General features: G+C 54.0%; 1 protein-coding gene and 1 pseudogene across 2 annotated transcripts in view; one reads left to right on the top strand and one right to left on the bottom strand.

Annotated features, from left to right (window-relative positions):
- LOC149344925 (uncharacterized) overlaps positions 1 to 1,130 on the bottom strand; it is a 141,015-nt pseudogene extending 139,885 nt beyond the window's left edge. Inside the window, exon 1 of the transcript XR_016283235.1 lies at positions 983 to 1,130. The product of XR_016283235.1 is annotated as an uncharacterized LOC149344925 (transcript). The remainder of the gene's footprint in view (positions 1 to 982) is intronic.
- Positions 1,131 to 1,359: 229 nt separating this feature from the next.
- Lamp1 (lysosome-associated membrane glycoprotein 1) overlaps positions 1,360 to 17,841 on the top strand; it is a 32,239-nt gene continuing 15,757 nt past the window's right edge. Inside the window, exon 1 of the mRNA XM_089546409.1 lies at positions 1,360 to 1,582. Coding sequence (XP_089402535.1) covers positions 1,531 to 1,582 — 52 coding nt within the window. The 5' untranslated portion in view covers positions 1,360 to 1,530. The remainder of the gene's footprint in view (positions 1,583 to 17,841) is intronic.

Raw genomic sequence — 17,841 nt, 5'->3', positions numbered from 1 at the left:
GACTAACTTGGCTGGTTTCTGTCTATTTTTTTTTTTGTACTGCACCTTGTTCGTGTCCTCTCTCTTTTGTGCCATCGTTGATCAACGTGGTGCAGTGCACAAGAGATACCCCCAAGCTAGTATGGGTAAAAATATTAGCAGCCGTTCCAGACATAGGCACGCACCCTGAGAAATGCAAGCAGTTTCTATTTTAAGCCATTCAAGCACTAGACTTGCCAAGGCCATGCAAGCACCCATTACTATCAACTTTGATCAATCACATCTGCACGCTGACGCCCGCAGCAGAGAGACCTCGACAAGCTGAAGTGAGCTACTCCACTCCCAATAGGCCTTCGGCGTGCTGTCACTTCAGATGGAAACGCCTTTCTCAAGTTCCTCCCAGCTCCAGTACCTCAGGCTAACCGTACAGGCCATGACCACAGGGCCGCACAAGCAGCCACGACTCTGCTCCTTATCCCAAACACATACCGACCGATTTTCAGCTTTCTCGCAATGCACAAATCGTGTTCTAAACTTCTGTGAGTAACCCCATTCCCCTTCCGCATACACTGCCAGAAATGCATGCCACTTATCCGTTGGAATCGAGATATTCCGAGCTTACACTGCCTGCACATGTGTGAACCGCTACAAGACTGGTCGTCAGATGCAGATGAATCTTAAATGACCTGTATGCACGATTCCAGCAGTCACCTGCATAAGAAATGACAAAGTGAAGCGCCTTCTGAAGATGAAGGCGAACGAGCATTTGCGGGGGAGTTGAATGAAAAACACCTCTACATTGCGCAGCAGCATTCCGGCTAGCGTAACTTCATGCGTCACAGGCAGGACACCGCTCTCTCATCAGCTTCTCGTCCGTAAATGCGGCGTTTTCAAACAATGTGCTAAAGGAAAGCTCAGCGTTGCTAACGGCGAGCTCCTTCTCAATGCGAACAACAGCTACCACGCATGCTGTGCGAAGCGAGCAGTGACCAAGCTTACGCACCTTGCCCTCTTCGCATGCGCTGTAGACTACACAAGCGCGGGTTTGATTGCGCTATGGAGAATTTGTCCCACGGTCCGACAAACGCTTCTTTGCGCGCGAAGTTTACTCCACAACGCGACAACGCTTGATACATCCTCACGTGCGCAACGGTCACGTGCGCTTTGTTCGTAAAGACGGGGTCACGTGCTAATCTTTGGCTGTTCTGTTCATCGTCTTCACTCAAAGTTTAAACAATAAATAGCGTCTTTAAGTTTGTTACACTTCATATTATTAATTTTTTTATGTATACGCAGCTTAAAATTGTCTATTGTTGTTAAGATAAACAGATAATTGCACATATATTTGGCAGCAGACGCAACAAGAGAGGGGGGTGTGAGAGAACAGCGTCGATCATATGTCTGGCGTAAAACCAGGCAGGCGTTTGCGCTGTTGCAGTCCACACTAATATCTGTGCCGTGCACTTCAGCTGGGAAGGACAGTGCGATTCGAGCTTTAATTTAAATACCTGCATCTTCAAGTGGTAACGCCGTCCCTCGAAGACAAGCACAATGAAGTGGAGTGCCGCCTTCGCTTTTGCCGTCTGCCTGGCGTTCGCGTCTGGTGAGTTTCGTCGGTGCTCGAGTTGGTTCGAGCAACGCCTCGCTCATGTTTCCCGTCGCCTCTGGGTGACACTCGGCTGTATCTGTGCTTACCTCGGGCGACGTTTCATTTCTGTTTAGACTGCTGGTATGCCGCTAGCCGCCCCAAATGTGGCGTCGTATCGACTGCCAGTGCGGCGTTTCGAAGGTTATTTGCTGACGCCGCCTCCGTATCCCTAACCGCCGTCCGCGCTGGTCAAGTTTGGATGCGTCATGCCTGTCGTGCTGTTGCGGTGCTCTTTCTCGCCAACGGTAGCGCGGGCGAGTTCTGTGCGCGAGTCATTTCCAGTTGACATCCGCGTGCCTTTCTCCGCGAGCGAGGAGGCGGTTTTTCCCTCCGTGCGTCGAAGCAGTAGCACCGTGAACCAACGCGTGCCGTAATAGCGCAGTCGTGCCCGAACAAACAATGCGCACTTTGGCCGGTGTGGAAGCGGCGGGCGGTCGGTCCGCCACCACATCCATGTCGCAACAGTGCAGCCTAGACGCGGGGCGTACTGCTTGACGAGCAGCCTGACGTGCGAGGCCCGCGACGCCGCGATAAAGGCCGCGCTCTCGAGGGGCGTTGATCGAGCACCGCCGCTCGTCTACCACCGCGCGCGGGTTTCGTCTTGCGCGGCGGTTTCCGAGAGCGCATTTTATCGGCTCTCGACGACCCATAACCGGAGCCCGTCGGCAAAGATGGCAAAGACAAAAAAACACCGACTGGCTTCCTCTGCTGTTCTCCCCAAGGCGTTCCGAATGCAGCAAAGGATACGTCCGAGGTGATTCGGGCCTGTGGCGGGTATCCACGCGTTCCTGTGAGGATTTGGTCAAACAGTCAACCTTGCAGCGAATCGAAGTTTATCAGCAGACGGGTTCCTCGCGAAAGTGCTACGCATTTATAGCAGCACGCATGTCTTGCGCGGCCAAACCGGTGGCCTGGCTGGCCGGCTCAGTAAAGGCGAAGTGTTGCGCTGTATTTCTCAGGCAGTACTACTGTGGCCGGTCAGTGTGACGCACTACTCTGTGGTCAAGAGCAGTGTCTGTTTTCCGAGAACTCGCTAAGCTAATCGCCCTCGCTCCACGTCAGTTGGCGCTGGCTCTAATCCATGTGGCGCTCCTCGTGGACAGATGCTATCGCAGCGTCAAGCTTGGCAACTAGTCCGTGTTTTTGTCGTAAAATTTTCCGGAGTGGTGGTCGCCTGATAGGGTGACTCTGGTCAGTGATCCCGCGCTAACCACCTGCGGTGCAATAGTACGCCGGCTGATTGAGCACGTGTTGTGCAAGGCACGCGCAATGCACCCGGAAAGGCCTCTCTCAGCGATGTAAGCCCCAGCGCAGGCTTCGTAATAACGACCGTCCTGCGGTGTCACGCCCGACATGTTGTCGGTAATCTGGCGCAACGCGGCGTCTTAACACAGCTGCGCCTAGCGCATGCAATGCACCTGGACGCTCTCTGCCGTCGCTGGCAGCGGTGCACCGTCGATTGAGCCTTGGCAGTCGTCACGTGCTGTATCGACGAGCCGGCTCCCGCCCCCTTTTGTCACTCGGGGGCCGCGATATCGCGATGCTGCCCCGATATTCTCGCTCTCGTTTCGCCGAACCCTTGCCAAGAAGTATGCGCATTTCCGCCTGAGCGGCATCCGCCGTAACCCTGTTTCTCCTGCGCCGCCCCCAATGCGTGCGTCGATTGACACATGCTCCAGTGAGGCTGTGCTCCGAGACGCCGCTTCTGCCCTTGCCTCCTCGAAACTTGGGCAGGGCTTCGCACACCGCCTTTAATTTCACGCCCCCCTCAGTCATGTGGTTAACCGATTTCAGGCTTCTCTATCGCAACTGGTCACAGCACTGGAATTTCTAACCCGTCATTCCCTGCTGACCAATACTTATCAGCTGTCAGTGGCTGGGTGATAAACCCTCGTTTCGTTAACTGTTTGCCTCTTCATGCATCCCCCTCCCGATAAAAAAAGCTATTCCATTGTAGTAGTCCGTGCTATTCCATAGCTTGCCTTTATTTTTTCTTCCACTTCGATTTTTCTTGTAGTCCAGTGATACCTCCCGTTTTACTGGTGCTTTTATCATTCCTGCATTTCTCTGCAGTTCTAGTTCTATCCAGAGAATATATTTTTTACCCTCGCAAGTTAGCTGTTGCTCTTTCGAGGCCCTTGCGAAGGCTTGTCAGGGCTGATATTTGTGGTAGGTAGCCCGTGGTGTTTCACTGGCTGCTTGCTCCTGCTGTCCTTGGTGCCTTTGTCGCCACTAGTGCCCTGTGTGTGCTAGACCATCCTAGTCTTGCATCCTTTGCATTGTTGCCGCACTGTTTTAAGGAACCAGCGGTCTTCTTGCCCTTGCATACCGTTCCATTGTCGTTGCATTGACTGGTCGCACTACTGCCCATCTAGGTCGTCATCTGTCGGGTCTGCAGTTGTCGACAGAAATGTCACGTTTTTCAATTGGTCGAAATGGTCGTGATATCGCAGTGCGCGAATTTCAAATGGGGCCATTTGTACTTTGGCTAGTAACCATGCAACCAATTAAAGGGATGGTATAGTGATGCTCCAAGTAAAATAAATAAAACCAAGTACAAAATTAAGTTTGGGAATAGAACCAGGGTCTCCGGAGTGCGAGACGAGCGCGCTAACCACTGTGCCAGGCCAGCTCGATGGTTTGGAATGGACAAAGGTGCGTCTAGTGAATGCGGTGTCTTCATTCACTCCCATCCTCCTCCCTTCCCTTAGGCAAGGCTCAGTTGTCCACCGAGATAGGCAAGACAGATACATTTCCTTTCCTCAAAAACCAATTTACCGATGAGCAAGGCGTAGAGCCGAACGGGCAATGGCGTTCTGTGGACTCCCTCGCAATGTTGCATGACATTGTCATTTTCCACTCTTAGAGGGGAAGCTTAACATCTTAACCACACATCAGTGACACAAGCAGCAACACTGCGCTTCAGGCTTTCGCCTCACTGCACTTTAGGTCAAGAAAGTGCCCCCCCCCCTGAATTTTTAGCCTGTTTTGCAGTGTTGCTTATTAGGCTGCCAAATTTTGTCAGTTCATGACTGTTAGTCTTGCTGGACATCAGGACGTACTCAAGCATGTTTCATTTGGCACATTCATTTCAGCAATTGTATGAAGTACTTAGGGCCACCATGGACAAACTGTTGCTGCCATTTGGATTTTCGGGGAAGGCAATATGGGCTGCGTGAAGGAAGCACTGTAGTCAGCATTGCTCCGTGCGCGCTCTGTATTGAGCTCTCCTCGGTAGTTCCAGCCACATTGAGTGAAGTGTGCACTTGCGACAGACGCTGCCTTACTTAACAGTCAGCCTTTTGTAGTGTTATTTTTCGCACTTACCTTGTCTGGCTGCCTTGTTCGCAGCTACACCTCAAGATGCATACGTGCATTCTTGTGGCAGCATTTATTCCATCTGCCATTGCAATTCCTTCTCGGGGAGAGGTGGCCCAAGGGGATGAGCCTTGCTTCCAGCTGTGCAGTTGTAAAAGTGTTTGCATCAAACAGCTGTGCCCCCATTGTTGCATAAATGCACACATGCATGAGACCGAGTGTCTGTTGTGTGTGCCATTCATGGCTTGCACATGCACCTTCAGAGACATGTGCCCTACCTTTCATATAGCCTGTTGAGACTTCATCCTGGGGTGCTTTTGTTCGTCCTTTTGCAGTTGTTCCCTGTGCCTTTGCAATGTGGGCTGCTTATGACGTTGGGGTTGATGGCTATTTAGCAATGTCTGGCAATGGAATAAAGTGCCAAGCTGACCACTGCAAGGGGGGAAGCAGTTACAGCGTCAGTTCCATGTGCTGACACCATTTCCGTGAACCCCTGTAAGACTGGTGTTATGGGCCATGCGTTACTGTCTGATGCGCCCTCGTCTCTATTGTGTGTCCTACCATCTTGAGGCCTTCGAGTAGCATGCCCAAGAAGGCTCAAGGCCTGCTGGTCACCAGAGTTATGACCATCATAACTTATGCTTGCACCTTGAGCATTAGCTTTGTCAGATACTTCATTTGATTTGCTGTGTATTACGTGACAGCATATGTAACGTTTGTTTGAAAAGCAGTCTGTATTGTAGTAATAGTTGTGTGCACTGCGTATTGGAAAGATCGCATCATGCCAACCGCATGCCGCAAAATGTTCCGGATGGTGTCATATGGTTCAGTGTTTCAGGCAACATAAACTTGCTGGTTAAGTTGGAGCCTAGTTTGCAGCAGGAATTTGTACCACAGACCTATGTTGTGTGTCCTTCTCGTTCAGGTCCTTTGTCTGCAAGCGCTGTTTTTCTCAAGATGGACCAATAATTGAGGGCTGCGGGGGTGTCCACCAATATATGCGAGACAGTTATGCATCATTTCTTTTCCTCAAATCCCATTTTCATTTCCTTCATTACCGCACCTCTCTCATCTTTCGCTCCCACCTCCCTGGACTCCCTCGCAGCTCTGCTACATTCTGTTGCGTTCCACTCCTAAAGGCGAAGCTTAAATGTCCTCCACTTATTTTCCAATGCATGCGTGAAACGTAGCATTATTTCCATGATCCGCTGTTTTCCATCCAGAAGCTGCAGTGGCTCAGTGGTTATGGTGCTTGGCTGCTGACCCGAAACACGCGGGTTTGATCCCGGCCGCGGCGGTCGAATTTCGATGGAGGCGAAATTCTAGAGGCCCATGTATTGTGCAGTGTCGGTGCACGTTAAAAGAACCCCAGGTGGTTAAAATTTCTAGAGCCCTTCTCTACGGCGTCCCTCAGTCTGAATTGCTTTTGGGATTGTATGGGGTTCAACGCCCCAATCTTGTCCTTCCATTGCGAACTCGTGGAACAGGGTTCTAAGCAGCGCCTCGCACTATTGCAGATTACTGAACATCTTGAGACGTGGTTCATGTGTGCATCATGCTTGCATTCCCCAGAGCACGCGTGTAAGCAGTTTCTGTACAGCCCATCTCATTCTGTGCACGTTGTAATCAGCCTGGCTGACTCGTCCACCGTTTCACGAGCACCCGGTGCCACGGCACTGCAGAAGTCGGCAGCCGGTTTTCCCTACGGGGCACGCTTATGCGGGTCCCTGCGAGGGACTGGGAAGCTCCCGTAAGAGATACACCCCGCGATCGGGACAGTAACTGCGTCGTTTTGGCCTTTGTTTTGCAGTGAGTGACTCGGCGGCCGCTTTGCCCGGTCGAACGCGCGCGTTCTTCGCTCTCGCGTGTTCTGCCGCTGACGGGGCTGCGCGTCTGCCAAAACCACTCAGTGTCGCAAAGAACGCGCCGCGTGCCAAGCGGCTCCCGCTCGGTGTGTCCCCCGTTTTTAGCCGCCCTGTCTCCACGCGACGAGGAGCGTCACCTGTACCGCTCTCGCGGCGGCGCGTTGCGTCGTGTCGCAGACTGTTGCAGTGGCATTGAGCTCCAGGGACTGGCAGAGGTTGTCGCACGTGCTGCCGAGACGTTGTTCGGCCCTCTGTTAGATTAGGCGGAACTGTCGTCGAGCGATTGTGAAGTTTCGTTTCTTGGCTCGCGGAGGAAGGGTGGTATAAGAGGTGGCGCAACCGCGTCTGGACGGAGAGACGCGGTATGGTGTTCGCGGACGCTTGCCGTCCAGTCCCTGTTGCGGCGACATAACTGCGAGTGTGCAGAACCAGCGTACGTTTCGACTGGGAGTACAAATCGTCGCAACGTCGGCCTGTAGTGCCCAGTTCTGAAGTCAACAAAGGCGTGCTGACGTCGCCGTGGGAAGGAGCGCGTGCGCCTATTTTAGGTGGTGCTCCAGTTGTTTGGCGTCCCGATCTACGTATCTAGCGGTCTTGTTACCGGCCGCGTGGTCGGAATATTAAGGCGAAAGCCTTTAATGGCACATGCTCGCGATGTTCGTCTATTCTGGCGGTGTCCGTCCGTGCGCTGGAATCGTGCCAACTGTGGCCTCTCCTCCGCACAGCTGCGCAACCTCCTCCAATTTCCTTTCCTCAAATTCATTTTCTTCATTACGGCTCCTCTTTCTGTTTCTTCTTCCCCCCCCCCCCCCCCCACTTCCTCCCTTCCACTACAAACGGATGTCGGGTGCCGAGATATGCGAGACAGTTATTGCGCAATTTCCTTTCCTCAAATACAATTTTCATTACGGATGCCGGGTGTCCGCAGAGATATGCGAGGCAGTTACTGCGCAATTTCCTTTCCTCAAAAACCAATTTTCATTTCCTTCACTACGGCCCCTCTTTGTCCTTCCTTCAACGGTTGCTAGGCAACGGCTCATACTGCTGCACCAACAACACAACAGCGCCATTCAGGCGTCCACTGACCCAGGGAGCCAGTTGTGCGCACTTTCTTTCCTTAAAATGATCGGAGTGTAAAACGTTGTCAACGCCAACGCCAATGAACGCCGAACGGGCAACGGCGACGCCGCGAAACGGGCGCCAAAGAGCTGCGCTCTCGAACACTGCAATCAAAAAAAAAAAAGCGGCCGCAGTCGCCAAAGACAATAAACCACACATCCGGGAAGGCCGCCACGCGCCAAGCGGTTTGGGGAAGGCAGTGGGTTGACAAGGCTTTCGCCAAGCACACTTTAGAATTTGCAGTGTCTTCGGTAATTTTTTTGGCTGCTGGCAGCGTCGTTCGACATTGGTGGAGTACCACACTCGGCATCGTATGTTTTTCGGAGCACACGAATCGCTGAAAGGCAGCTTCCATATGTAGCTTGGGCACGCTGCCTGAAGGTGACATGCACCAAAGGACAGGTTGCGGATTTCAATTTCAGGTGGTGGATTTGGCTTAAATCTTCCTAGGCGCTCTCGTGCCCCTACTTTTGACGCCAAGTGCGCTGCTGTGGTCGTGGGAAATGCGGCGAAGAAATCATTAGGCTGAACAGCCCAGAGTTGGCCATGGCTCCTGACATTACCTTGTTTGCAATCGGAGAACGGTATTTCCGTGCGAGCACCGTTCCGTTTTCTTCGCGTTGGTGCCGCGTCCCCTGCTTGCCCGTTCGCGTGGCACGGTGGGCATGCTGTCAGCCGCCCCGCATCCTCGTGACTGCCCGGCGGAAATGCTTGTTGGGCAAAGTTATCTCCATTGTAAGCTTGAAACGAAACGCAGCGCATGGAGGGAACGTATGCCCTCGCCAGCTGTTGATGCGAAAAGTGTTCTCGTGGACTTCTTCACGCATGTCCTTTTGGGGCACCACAGTCCGTTCGATATGGCCCTTCGAATGTCACTTGTTTCGGAGGCGGTCGGCGCACGGCTGTTCAAGCGAGCCGAGATTTGGTGTGCCTCGAGGGTTCGCCAGACAGCCTACCAGGGTCTGTCCGTGAGAGGACGCGATGGGAGCGTGCACTTTGCGGAGGATGCTAGCAGTCGCACGTTTGCAGCCGCACGCTTTGCTCGTTCGGCGACTCCCAGCGGTTCGTTGCTGACGAAAGCTCGTTGTACCAGGCGTTTCACCTAAATGTAACCACGCTTTGAAGAGACAGTACTAGGCAAGGGAAATCCCCTCGCTGCAAGTTGCTAGTCGTGTGGCCTGTACTCTGGTACAGCTCAAGAGCCAGCGGCAGATAGCCCTCAAAGGACCCTGAAAGGAAGCACTCCAGACAAAGCGATTGTCATTGGCTGCAAGTGAACGTAGTACGCATAGTAGCAATCCCTGTCCATTGTAAGGCGCTGTTTCTGCAGCTTCCACCGGACGTTGAACGTCGGAGATGTTTTGAAGGAAATGTTTGCCCCCGCAGGCTTTCCGATTGCCGGACTTGGCCGTGTCAGAACCCCTACGCTGCTGCCACTGTTGGGACAGGTTTCATACATCTTTGCATCCCCCCCTCCCTTTAAACGAGTTCTTCGGCCATTGACGACCAAACCAGCGGGTGATCGAGCGTCCAGGCATGCTGCCTTCGCACGCGCCGCCAACTTCTTGAATGCTGTTTCCTCATTGCGCAGTTCGCGTGCTGTGCCACTACCCTGATTCAAATTAACCGATATGAGTAAAAGGAGTGAGCTGACCTCGGGCAACACTACCTTTTAGGGGCAGGGCATGCTGTCCAAGTCTCGAGGTAGATTTCGATCGCCAATATTCGGAATGCGTCATCTTGGCTACGAGCGCACATTTCCACCGCAGAGCATAGTAACTTGATGCAGTTGGCGACAGGATTTTAAGCGCTGCACCGGAGGTGCTGCGATTAGCAGATAGAGTAGATTGAGGCATTCGTCACTGCTGCAACTTCGCTTGTTTTGGCGCGGAATTTCGTTTTTGTTGCCAACCGTAATTCCGCATTGTTATTGAAGGAAATCTACTCCAGGACGAGATAAAAGAGGACGAGGGAAGGCAGGGATATGTTAACCAGAAGGTTGTTCTGGTTGGCCACCCTACACTGGGAATGGGGGGAGGGAAGAAGGCGCGAGGAGCACGGTCACAATTTGACCCTCAAGCCAGTCGCTCTCGCATAAAACAGTGCCGTTTCCTTTCTCCTTTGGTACCGCAGTGTCCATTCTTGTGGAGGTTCTTGCCTGGTAAAGGGCTGCAGTTGAGCTGGGCTTGGGCAGAATACCGTGAGAAGAGCGCTCTAGAGAACGGCTTACTCCCATAGAGGCTAAATAGTGTTCAGGTTGTACAGAAAAAGCAGTGGCGGCGTCATGCGTTCTGCAGTGCCGCATACGAGCGAATACCCGCATATCATGCGAGGTGTAACTTGGTGATAGAAGAAACGAGAAGAAACTTTTCATTCGCGTGTAATGCGAGCAAGGAAGGGCAGTCAGCTCGAAGACGTTCCGGAAGTCGCGGAAGCCCGACGGCCTCCGATTATTTTTGTACGCCGGATACGACGCGTGTAGCGCGAGCGGCGCCCACTCGCGTCCTGCGCCGCGAGCATGCGCAGACCGGCTCCGGCATACGCGCCGGCGCGCAGTATTCGGAAGTCTCCGTCGTAGCCTTGGTGATCGTCGTCGCCTGGTGTACCGGTAATGTCGAGCGCGTTAGATATCGCGCATTTCCTGCAATGACAACCGGGGAGCTCCTCGGAAATGCTGGCCCATGCTTCCGCGATCCGAATGCACAGCGTGGTTGCAGAGGCCCGTATGCGGCGGCAGTAACGGCAGGCTCTCCCTACCTCGTACCGACAGTGCAGCAGCGCTTGACGCGGTGCCGGTGCTTTTCGACAGCTACGGTTACTTTCTCTTTAAAAGCAGCGCTCGTCTCGCGGTCCGGATGTCATGCGAGGTGCGACCGTCCTTGGCGTCGCGATGTCAGGTCAGCGTAGCGAAGTGGCGTCAACTGCCGACCTACGCCACCGCTCGCTGGAAGCGCGATGGTGATGGCGCTTGGTAAGACTTCTAACTGAGTGGGCTTGTGCACCCACTCCGCTCAGCGAGCAAGCTGGGATTGCGGAGCGTCTCGACGACCGGGCCTCGCAAGACCTGCTGGCCTCGCGCGGATTTTGACGGAAAATTGTTTGGATCCGCATATGATACGAGATGGAAACTGGACCTGCTAGAATTCGGGAAAAGAAACCTCGTATTCTACGCAATTTCTACGGTAAGCTCTCGCAAGGTACAGCCCGCCGCGGTGGCTCAGTGGTTGTGGCGCTCGGCTGCTGACCCGAAAGACGCGGGTTTGATCCTGGCCGTGGCGGTCCACTTTCGATGGAGGCGAAATTCGAGAGGCCCGTTTACTGTGCTATGTCAGGGCACGTTAAAGAATCCCAGGTGGTCGAAATTTCCGGAGCCCTTCGCTGCGGCCTCCCTCATAGCCCGAGTCGCGTTGGGACGTTAAACCCCCATCAACCATATTGTTTCTGTTCTAGCTGACGCTCACGTTCTGAGCACCCGCGCCGGTATGAGGGGAGGGAGCGGAGGTTTGGAGGCGAACTCTGCATCAACCTCGACAAGCTAAATCATTCTTTAACGTGCACCGACGTCGCACAGTATGCATTAGTGTTTTATCTCAATCCAAACTCGGCCGATGCTTGAGTGTATTGAACAAGTCGGTAGCATCGGAATTCGAGCGCGCGATGGAATTCGAGTGGCTAGATTCAAAGCACGCTGTTTCCTTAGTTGACAGTAAAGCGCACCATTTCCTTTCTCGTTGGAACGCTGTGACAACAAAGAATGTCGGCGCATTCGAGTTGTGTGGGTGCCAAGATTCCGCCGGATGCATCGTGGCGCCGTTCCGTTCTGCGGCTTGGGCTTGTTTCCTTGTTTACTTCCGGGGGAGACGGCGTCTTTGTACTAACGTTCACTGGGCCCTTGGACTGGCTGTAATGCATGCATAGACTTTATTGCTGTGGAATGGCTCTCAGTGGGCATGCAGGCACCTGCCCGTTCGAGAGCGACGCTGCTGACGTATTGTTTCGTGTCAAGTTTTCAACCTCACAATGGGGTAGCACTTGGGGGAATCTGGGGCGCAAGATAATGCGACGCGTCCGTCCTTGCGAGCACGCTACGCGGCATGCACGGCCGCGATGTTCCAATAGGTGGGCCACATTGAACGCGCACTGCAGATGGCCTCATCGGTGCGTGTATACGGTGCGCCCCCTCGCTACTCCGCACAGATGAGTCGTAGACGTGTCGGTGGCCCATTTCCCTCCCGATACATGACGCTGTGCCGATGCGACATGATGTGCAGCTGGCACTCGTCTCGTATCCAAAGGGATAAAGATCTGTGGCGATGTTTGTGGCGGAAATTCCCGTTTTGCGAAGAATGTCAGTGTGCGCAGAGTTCGCACGCCTGCTTCCAGTGTCGCGTTTGATGCTGACGAGCGCTTCGCTCTGGTGATTGGTAGCAAGGTGTTCTGATCCGCTCCGTGCGACGGTTTCTGGAAGAACGGGGCGTGTGAGCGGCGCAACAGCGGGGAAAGCAGGCAGCCTGGCGTCTGTCTGCGTGTTCACTCCCGCCGTCGTTGAGCTGGAGCTTGCACTATCGGTCGTGTGCGTGGTGTTCGCCCTGCTCGGACTCCCTGGGCTGGTGGCGAAGCTTCGGCGGCCCATCGGTCTCCGTTCGAATCTCGCCCGCCCGGGCGTCGCGCCGCGGTAAACACTGGGGCTGGTCACCCCCTCCATCGGGTGCCGAAGGTGGACGCTTCTGACGCGCCCTAAACTACAGTCAAACCCGAATATAACGAACTCAGATAGAGCGAATTATTCCTTATAACGAACACTCGAAGTTGTGATATCGTTATCCATATGAAATGTATTTTTTATAACGAATTACACATTGGATACAGCGAACTCTCAGCGCGCGCGATCGCTCACCAAACGCCCGCCAACGCGCCTTTGTGCCCGCATCCAGTATCTCTAGGCAGCCATTTCCGGGCCGCAATCGGTGCCGCAATCGGTGCCGCAATCGGTGCCGCAATCGGTGCCGCGATCGCCGCTATCGCGTGCAATCGGTCGTCAAAGGACCGCCAACGCGGTACTGCGCCGGTTCCATGTCGCGACGCCCCGCTGCCTGCCCCCGCGCCGCGCTTTCGTGAAATGCAGGGCAATCGGCCCGGGAGGCTCTTTTCTGCAGTAGCTTAGGGCTCCCTCCACTGCGCATGCGCGGCCCCGCGACGCTTTCCCGCGTCTTCTCAGCTTTCTTTGCTCGCGTTTGCAAGTCGTGCTGCTCGCTTCCGGACGTCCCTACTTTGCTGCCGACACATTCCGCCGCTACATCCTGCAAGATGACGACGAAGCAGCGGCGTGCCGTGCCGCTTTCCTACAAACTTGAGATGATTAAAGGCTGACGTTGCCGCGCACTTCAAGATTCCGAGGAGCACGTTAAGCACCATCTTGAAAAACAAGTCGGCCATCAGAGGAAATGCGCAGGAGCACCCAAACGCTGACGGCTGTCGTCTTCGCAAGCCGGCTTACGAACTCGTGTATAACGAATTTGGTACTGAGGTTTGTTAAAGGTTCGTTAAAAGCGGGTTCGGTTATAACGAAATACTTCATATAACGAACTATTCGCGTTGAATCATGCTATTCGTTATAAACGGGTTTGACTGTAGTATACCGCGGCCCTGCCCGTGATAGGCGAGGCCCGTCTGAGCCGCTGCTATCTGTCGGTCTCCCTGTGGTTGTGCCGGAAGGGGATGGGGGTGGGGGTGGAGGGGGGGGGGGGGGGCTTTGGGCTCCCGCTGTTTCCCGCTTCGGCCGCAGATAAGCAGCGCCGATGGGAGAGGCCTTTGCCCCGCAGTACGCGTAGTTAGCGTCGTGACAGTGAATCACCGCAGCTGCTGTTCATTACCGAACGTAAAAGTGTGCGCAAATATTTATAGCTGCGTATTTTCCTTTTTAGAGTTGTGTGTATAACATAAGGGTAACGCGGATCGCTCCGTGGAGTTCGGTTACGCCTGGCAGATAATTGAATTCTCTTGCGTTGTTCGCTAAGGTTTCAACAAACTCATGCGTTGCACGTCTTGCATCTGTACAAAGTGGTTGCGAAAAGACTGCGTGCTTCTCGTAGTCTGAGTGATCGTTTGCCGAGTACGGTGTTCCCGTCCGTATGGCCTCTTCGACCTCCGCACCAAGTTGCACCCTCCGCCGCTTTCCTGCGCACCGGCGGAAGCGATCGCCGGACGTCCCACGAGACGTTGTGTCGCTGAAACTCCGTGCGGCGGCACACTCGGCCGGCAATTAGCGGAGAACATGCCATTGTACGCCGCCGTTTAATGCCGCCCGTTTCCCGGGTATCTTCTATAAGCGTACGGCATTGAAAAGGGTGGTGTGGTGAACGCATCGGCGCACTTCGAAATCGCATGCTTGAAAGCCAGTAGTCTGTGCCGCGTATCCCACCTAGGACGTTCTGCAATTTTTGAAAATAGGCTTTCCGGTTTAACCCGGCGCTCTTTTCTGCAGAGCATTGTCAGCTGTGTGGCGCTGGTTAGCTAATATCGATTAGTTCACCACTTAACCATTGCCCCTTATTTACCGAGAGGCGTGTAGCGCACCGTAAGTAATGTTTCTAGAATTCCGAAAACGCAGTTACCCTCGGCGCTGTGGCCAGATCTTTCCTAGATAGCGCCGAAATGCGTGCGCTTTCGAAAAGCTTGCGGGCAAAGCAACTCCTCCAGTGCGCGTAACTCGTCGAATTGGCCAATTTGTTGGACCACAGCGCCAGGGTCGACTGTTTTAGAAATTCTGAACTGCTGTGTTTAACTTATGGTAGGTTACACGCCTATCAGGAAATAAGGAGACTAACAGTAGTAGTAGTTAGTTATATAGTTAACCAGCCTACTAGTTAGCAGATGCGCTCCGCCGCTGACAGTGCTGTGAGGAAAAAAGCGCTAATCCAAATCAAAAGCTCTGTGCAAACATTGCAGAAGGGCTTAGGGGTGGAACTGCTATGTGGTGTGTGTACACTCGGGCTAGCCACCCGTTCACGCCCCCCCCCCCCCCTCTCCCTGGTCTTTTGCTGCGCTTTCTGCATTGAAGCTGACGAAGCAGGGATTCTCCGCTGTGCATCTCAAGTTCTCCTCCAGTTTCGGTGGTGTGCAGCGTTCTAAAATTCGAGACACCAACTCGCCAACCTTCCTGCTTTATTTGAAGGCCGGTGTTTGTGCGAAGTGCTTCGGCACCGTTCCTGGCCGTCGCTTTGGCCAGTGGCAAATGCCGGAAATTCAGAAATGCCATGGAATCGGTTACGGAATCGCTTTTATATGCCGACCCTGGTTTCCTCTTTGGATTCTGCTGCACTTCGCCGTGACATGCGCGCAATGATTTTTGCGTACGGAAACCACTCTTCAGAAAAATGGCCCAGCGGAGAGACGGACTCGGCGATGAGGGCACTGCGGTGGCCCTGGCACAGTCGCTTTTGCGCCGCAGTGGATCCCGGCCGCGTTGCGACGGAGGCTCAACCGAAAAACATCCGCCGTGGGCTGTCGGTGTGCGATAAAGGACTCCGTGCAAGTGGTCGCGAAATTAATTCCCGAGTCCCCTACAGCGGCGTCTCTCGGACCACATATGAGCAGCTTGGGGACGTTGAACCCCCAACATACCTTACCAAGCGCGCAGTTTGTTAGTTCCTGCTTTCGGGAACAGCGTCCTCGCGTCATTTCCACGCCACGCCGGACACCGCTGCGCGTGGTTCCTACCTTTACAGAAAGTTTTAGACAGTCTATAGTGTCTATAGACTTCTGTCAGTCTATAGACTGTCTATAGGCAATGCAAATGCCATAGCCAGTCTATAGACAATGTATCGATTTATGGCCATACACTTTTAGTAGACTTTTGTCCATAGACTGTGAATGACAAAAAGCAATAGATATAGGAAGTCAGTGGTCAAGAAGTCTATAGACTGTCTCTAGACCATTTTTATAAGGGTACGCCCGGGCCCGGCTCCGCACATAATCCTCGTTCATCAGAGGCGCCCATCGCGTTAATCCTGCTCGGCGGCTGTAAAACGAAGCCCCGCGTATCATGTCATCTGCCCGTGGTTGTTTGTGGGCGGACTACAGAACCTCGTTGCGGCGGGGTCCCCCCCCCCCCCCCCCCCCCCCCCCCCCCTCCTCCAAGCGCTCGGCGCACACGGGCGCTCCATGGCGGCCTGCCGATAGGCGTCGACCTCGGGACCTGTCCCGTATCTGCGTCGCCCCCTGGCGAAACGTGATCGGAGCTCGGAATAACCCCGAGCCGCCCCCTTGGCGCTCCTCCGAACCTCGCTGATAATTGCTGCTGCTGCTGTCCGTCCGTCCACTCTGCTCGGCAATCGCCCGTGTGCGAGCGCTTTCGATAGACTCGAGTGCGCTGCTGCCGGCTCTTTTTGCGATATCGGCAGATTTGCGGTGTTATCACTGCTTTGGCGGCTTGAAAGTACTTGTCGTTCAAAGCATTCACGGAAGAAATTTGTACTGTATCGTGCACCACGTTTCCGAAGCTCGGCTTCACTCGGCACGACTTTTTTTTTTCTTTGCCCTCGCGGGTTGACCGCAGAGCCGAACTGCACTCTTGACTCTGCGATGGTGAATGCAAACGTTTCGCGTTAGTCAGTACAGGACTCGTGCCGGTCTCTTGCCGCACACCGCAGCGCGTTGCTGCATTTGTGCTACACACTTCCCCTTGACATCTGACATCCAAGTGGACATCGATATCGCAGCAGAACCCTCTTTCGGCATTCCCAGTTCGTAGTTTCCCGAAATAGTTTCAAGAGGCGCAGCCACAGTGTGGGCTTCTAAGCTCGCAAAATCAACATCCAGTTAACCGCATCTTCTCGGGCGACTTACTTGCCCGTTAATCTAGCGTCCTCGCATTGCATTCAGTACTGCCTTTCGAACAGCTGGTCGACCTTTGGCGTGCTGGTCGGAAGCTTTTTGCCGACAGGATGGCAAACGTGGTCCGCTGTATCGCGCAGATAAGATGTCTGCGTGTGGTGGCTGCGTGGTAATCTCTCCTTCCTGCTTTCCGTGCCGCGGTCGGCCGATGGCAGGCTGCAAACATGAGCTTTCAGCCGTCGTCCCCGTACAAACCGACCCACCCGCGGCTGACTAGTTCGCAACCTCCATCTGAATAACAGGGAGTCTTCGTTTCTCCATGCTGGAGCAGTTTTTTTAGCCTTAGTGCGGCCGTCGGCCTCATGGTATTGTGATAACGTTATGTGCCCCGTGTCGCAGAAAAGCCATCGTCGTTGTCAGTGAGCGAAAGATCGAATGACCGGCGGAATTGCATTTGGATATGCGTGACTCTCCCATACTTCTGCACAATTTTGAAGGGGATAATCGATGTTCGATATGGCCAGTAATTCGAAATATCCGGGCTCCACTGCATCTCATCTGTTCGCGCTCAACTATAAAATTCGCTTGCTCTGACTTGCTCTTGTTTGAGCGTCTTGTGCCACCCTGGTGGTGTCTGATGCCCCGAGGGGGCCGAGGCATGACGGTAGCACCGAGGTCCTCGAAGATTTGTCCAACGGGAACGCACGTGTAGACTTGGGTCACATGGCAGTTGTCATACTTGAATGGGAACATGATACACGAATCAAGTTTATGGAAACAAACTGAATTCCGGCTCTCAACTGTGTGCCGCGTACAGTTCTCCCTTTAGCCGGGATGCGGCGGGACGATCTGCCTTCGAGCTTTCTCCTCGCCCTCTTTCAACACGGATGCTGGGCGCGGAGTAACGGCAGCAGCTAGCGTAGCCCGATGCCGTCCGCAGCAGCCACCACAACTCGGGCAGCCAGCGCGGTGTCTTGTGCGCGCGTCAGCGCAGACCACGCGGGGCGTTTCTCCCCGTTCCTCTCCGCAGCTGGCGCGTGCTGAGTCATCGCGGCGCAGTTCCACAACGAACTTTGT

The sequence above is a fragment of the Amblyomma mixtum genome, chromosome 5 (genome assembly GCF_055824585.1).
Source record: "Amblyomma mixtum isolate Tamu chromosome 5, ASM5582458v1, whole genome shotgun sequence".
Lineage (NCBI taxonomy): Eukaryota > Metazoa > Arthropoda > Arachnida > Ixodida > Ixodidae > Amblyomma > Amblyomma mixtum.
Note: the sequence above shows the minus strand (reverse complement) of the source record. Positions and strands in the feature narration are given on the sequence as shown.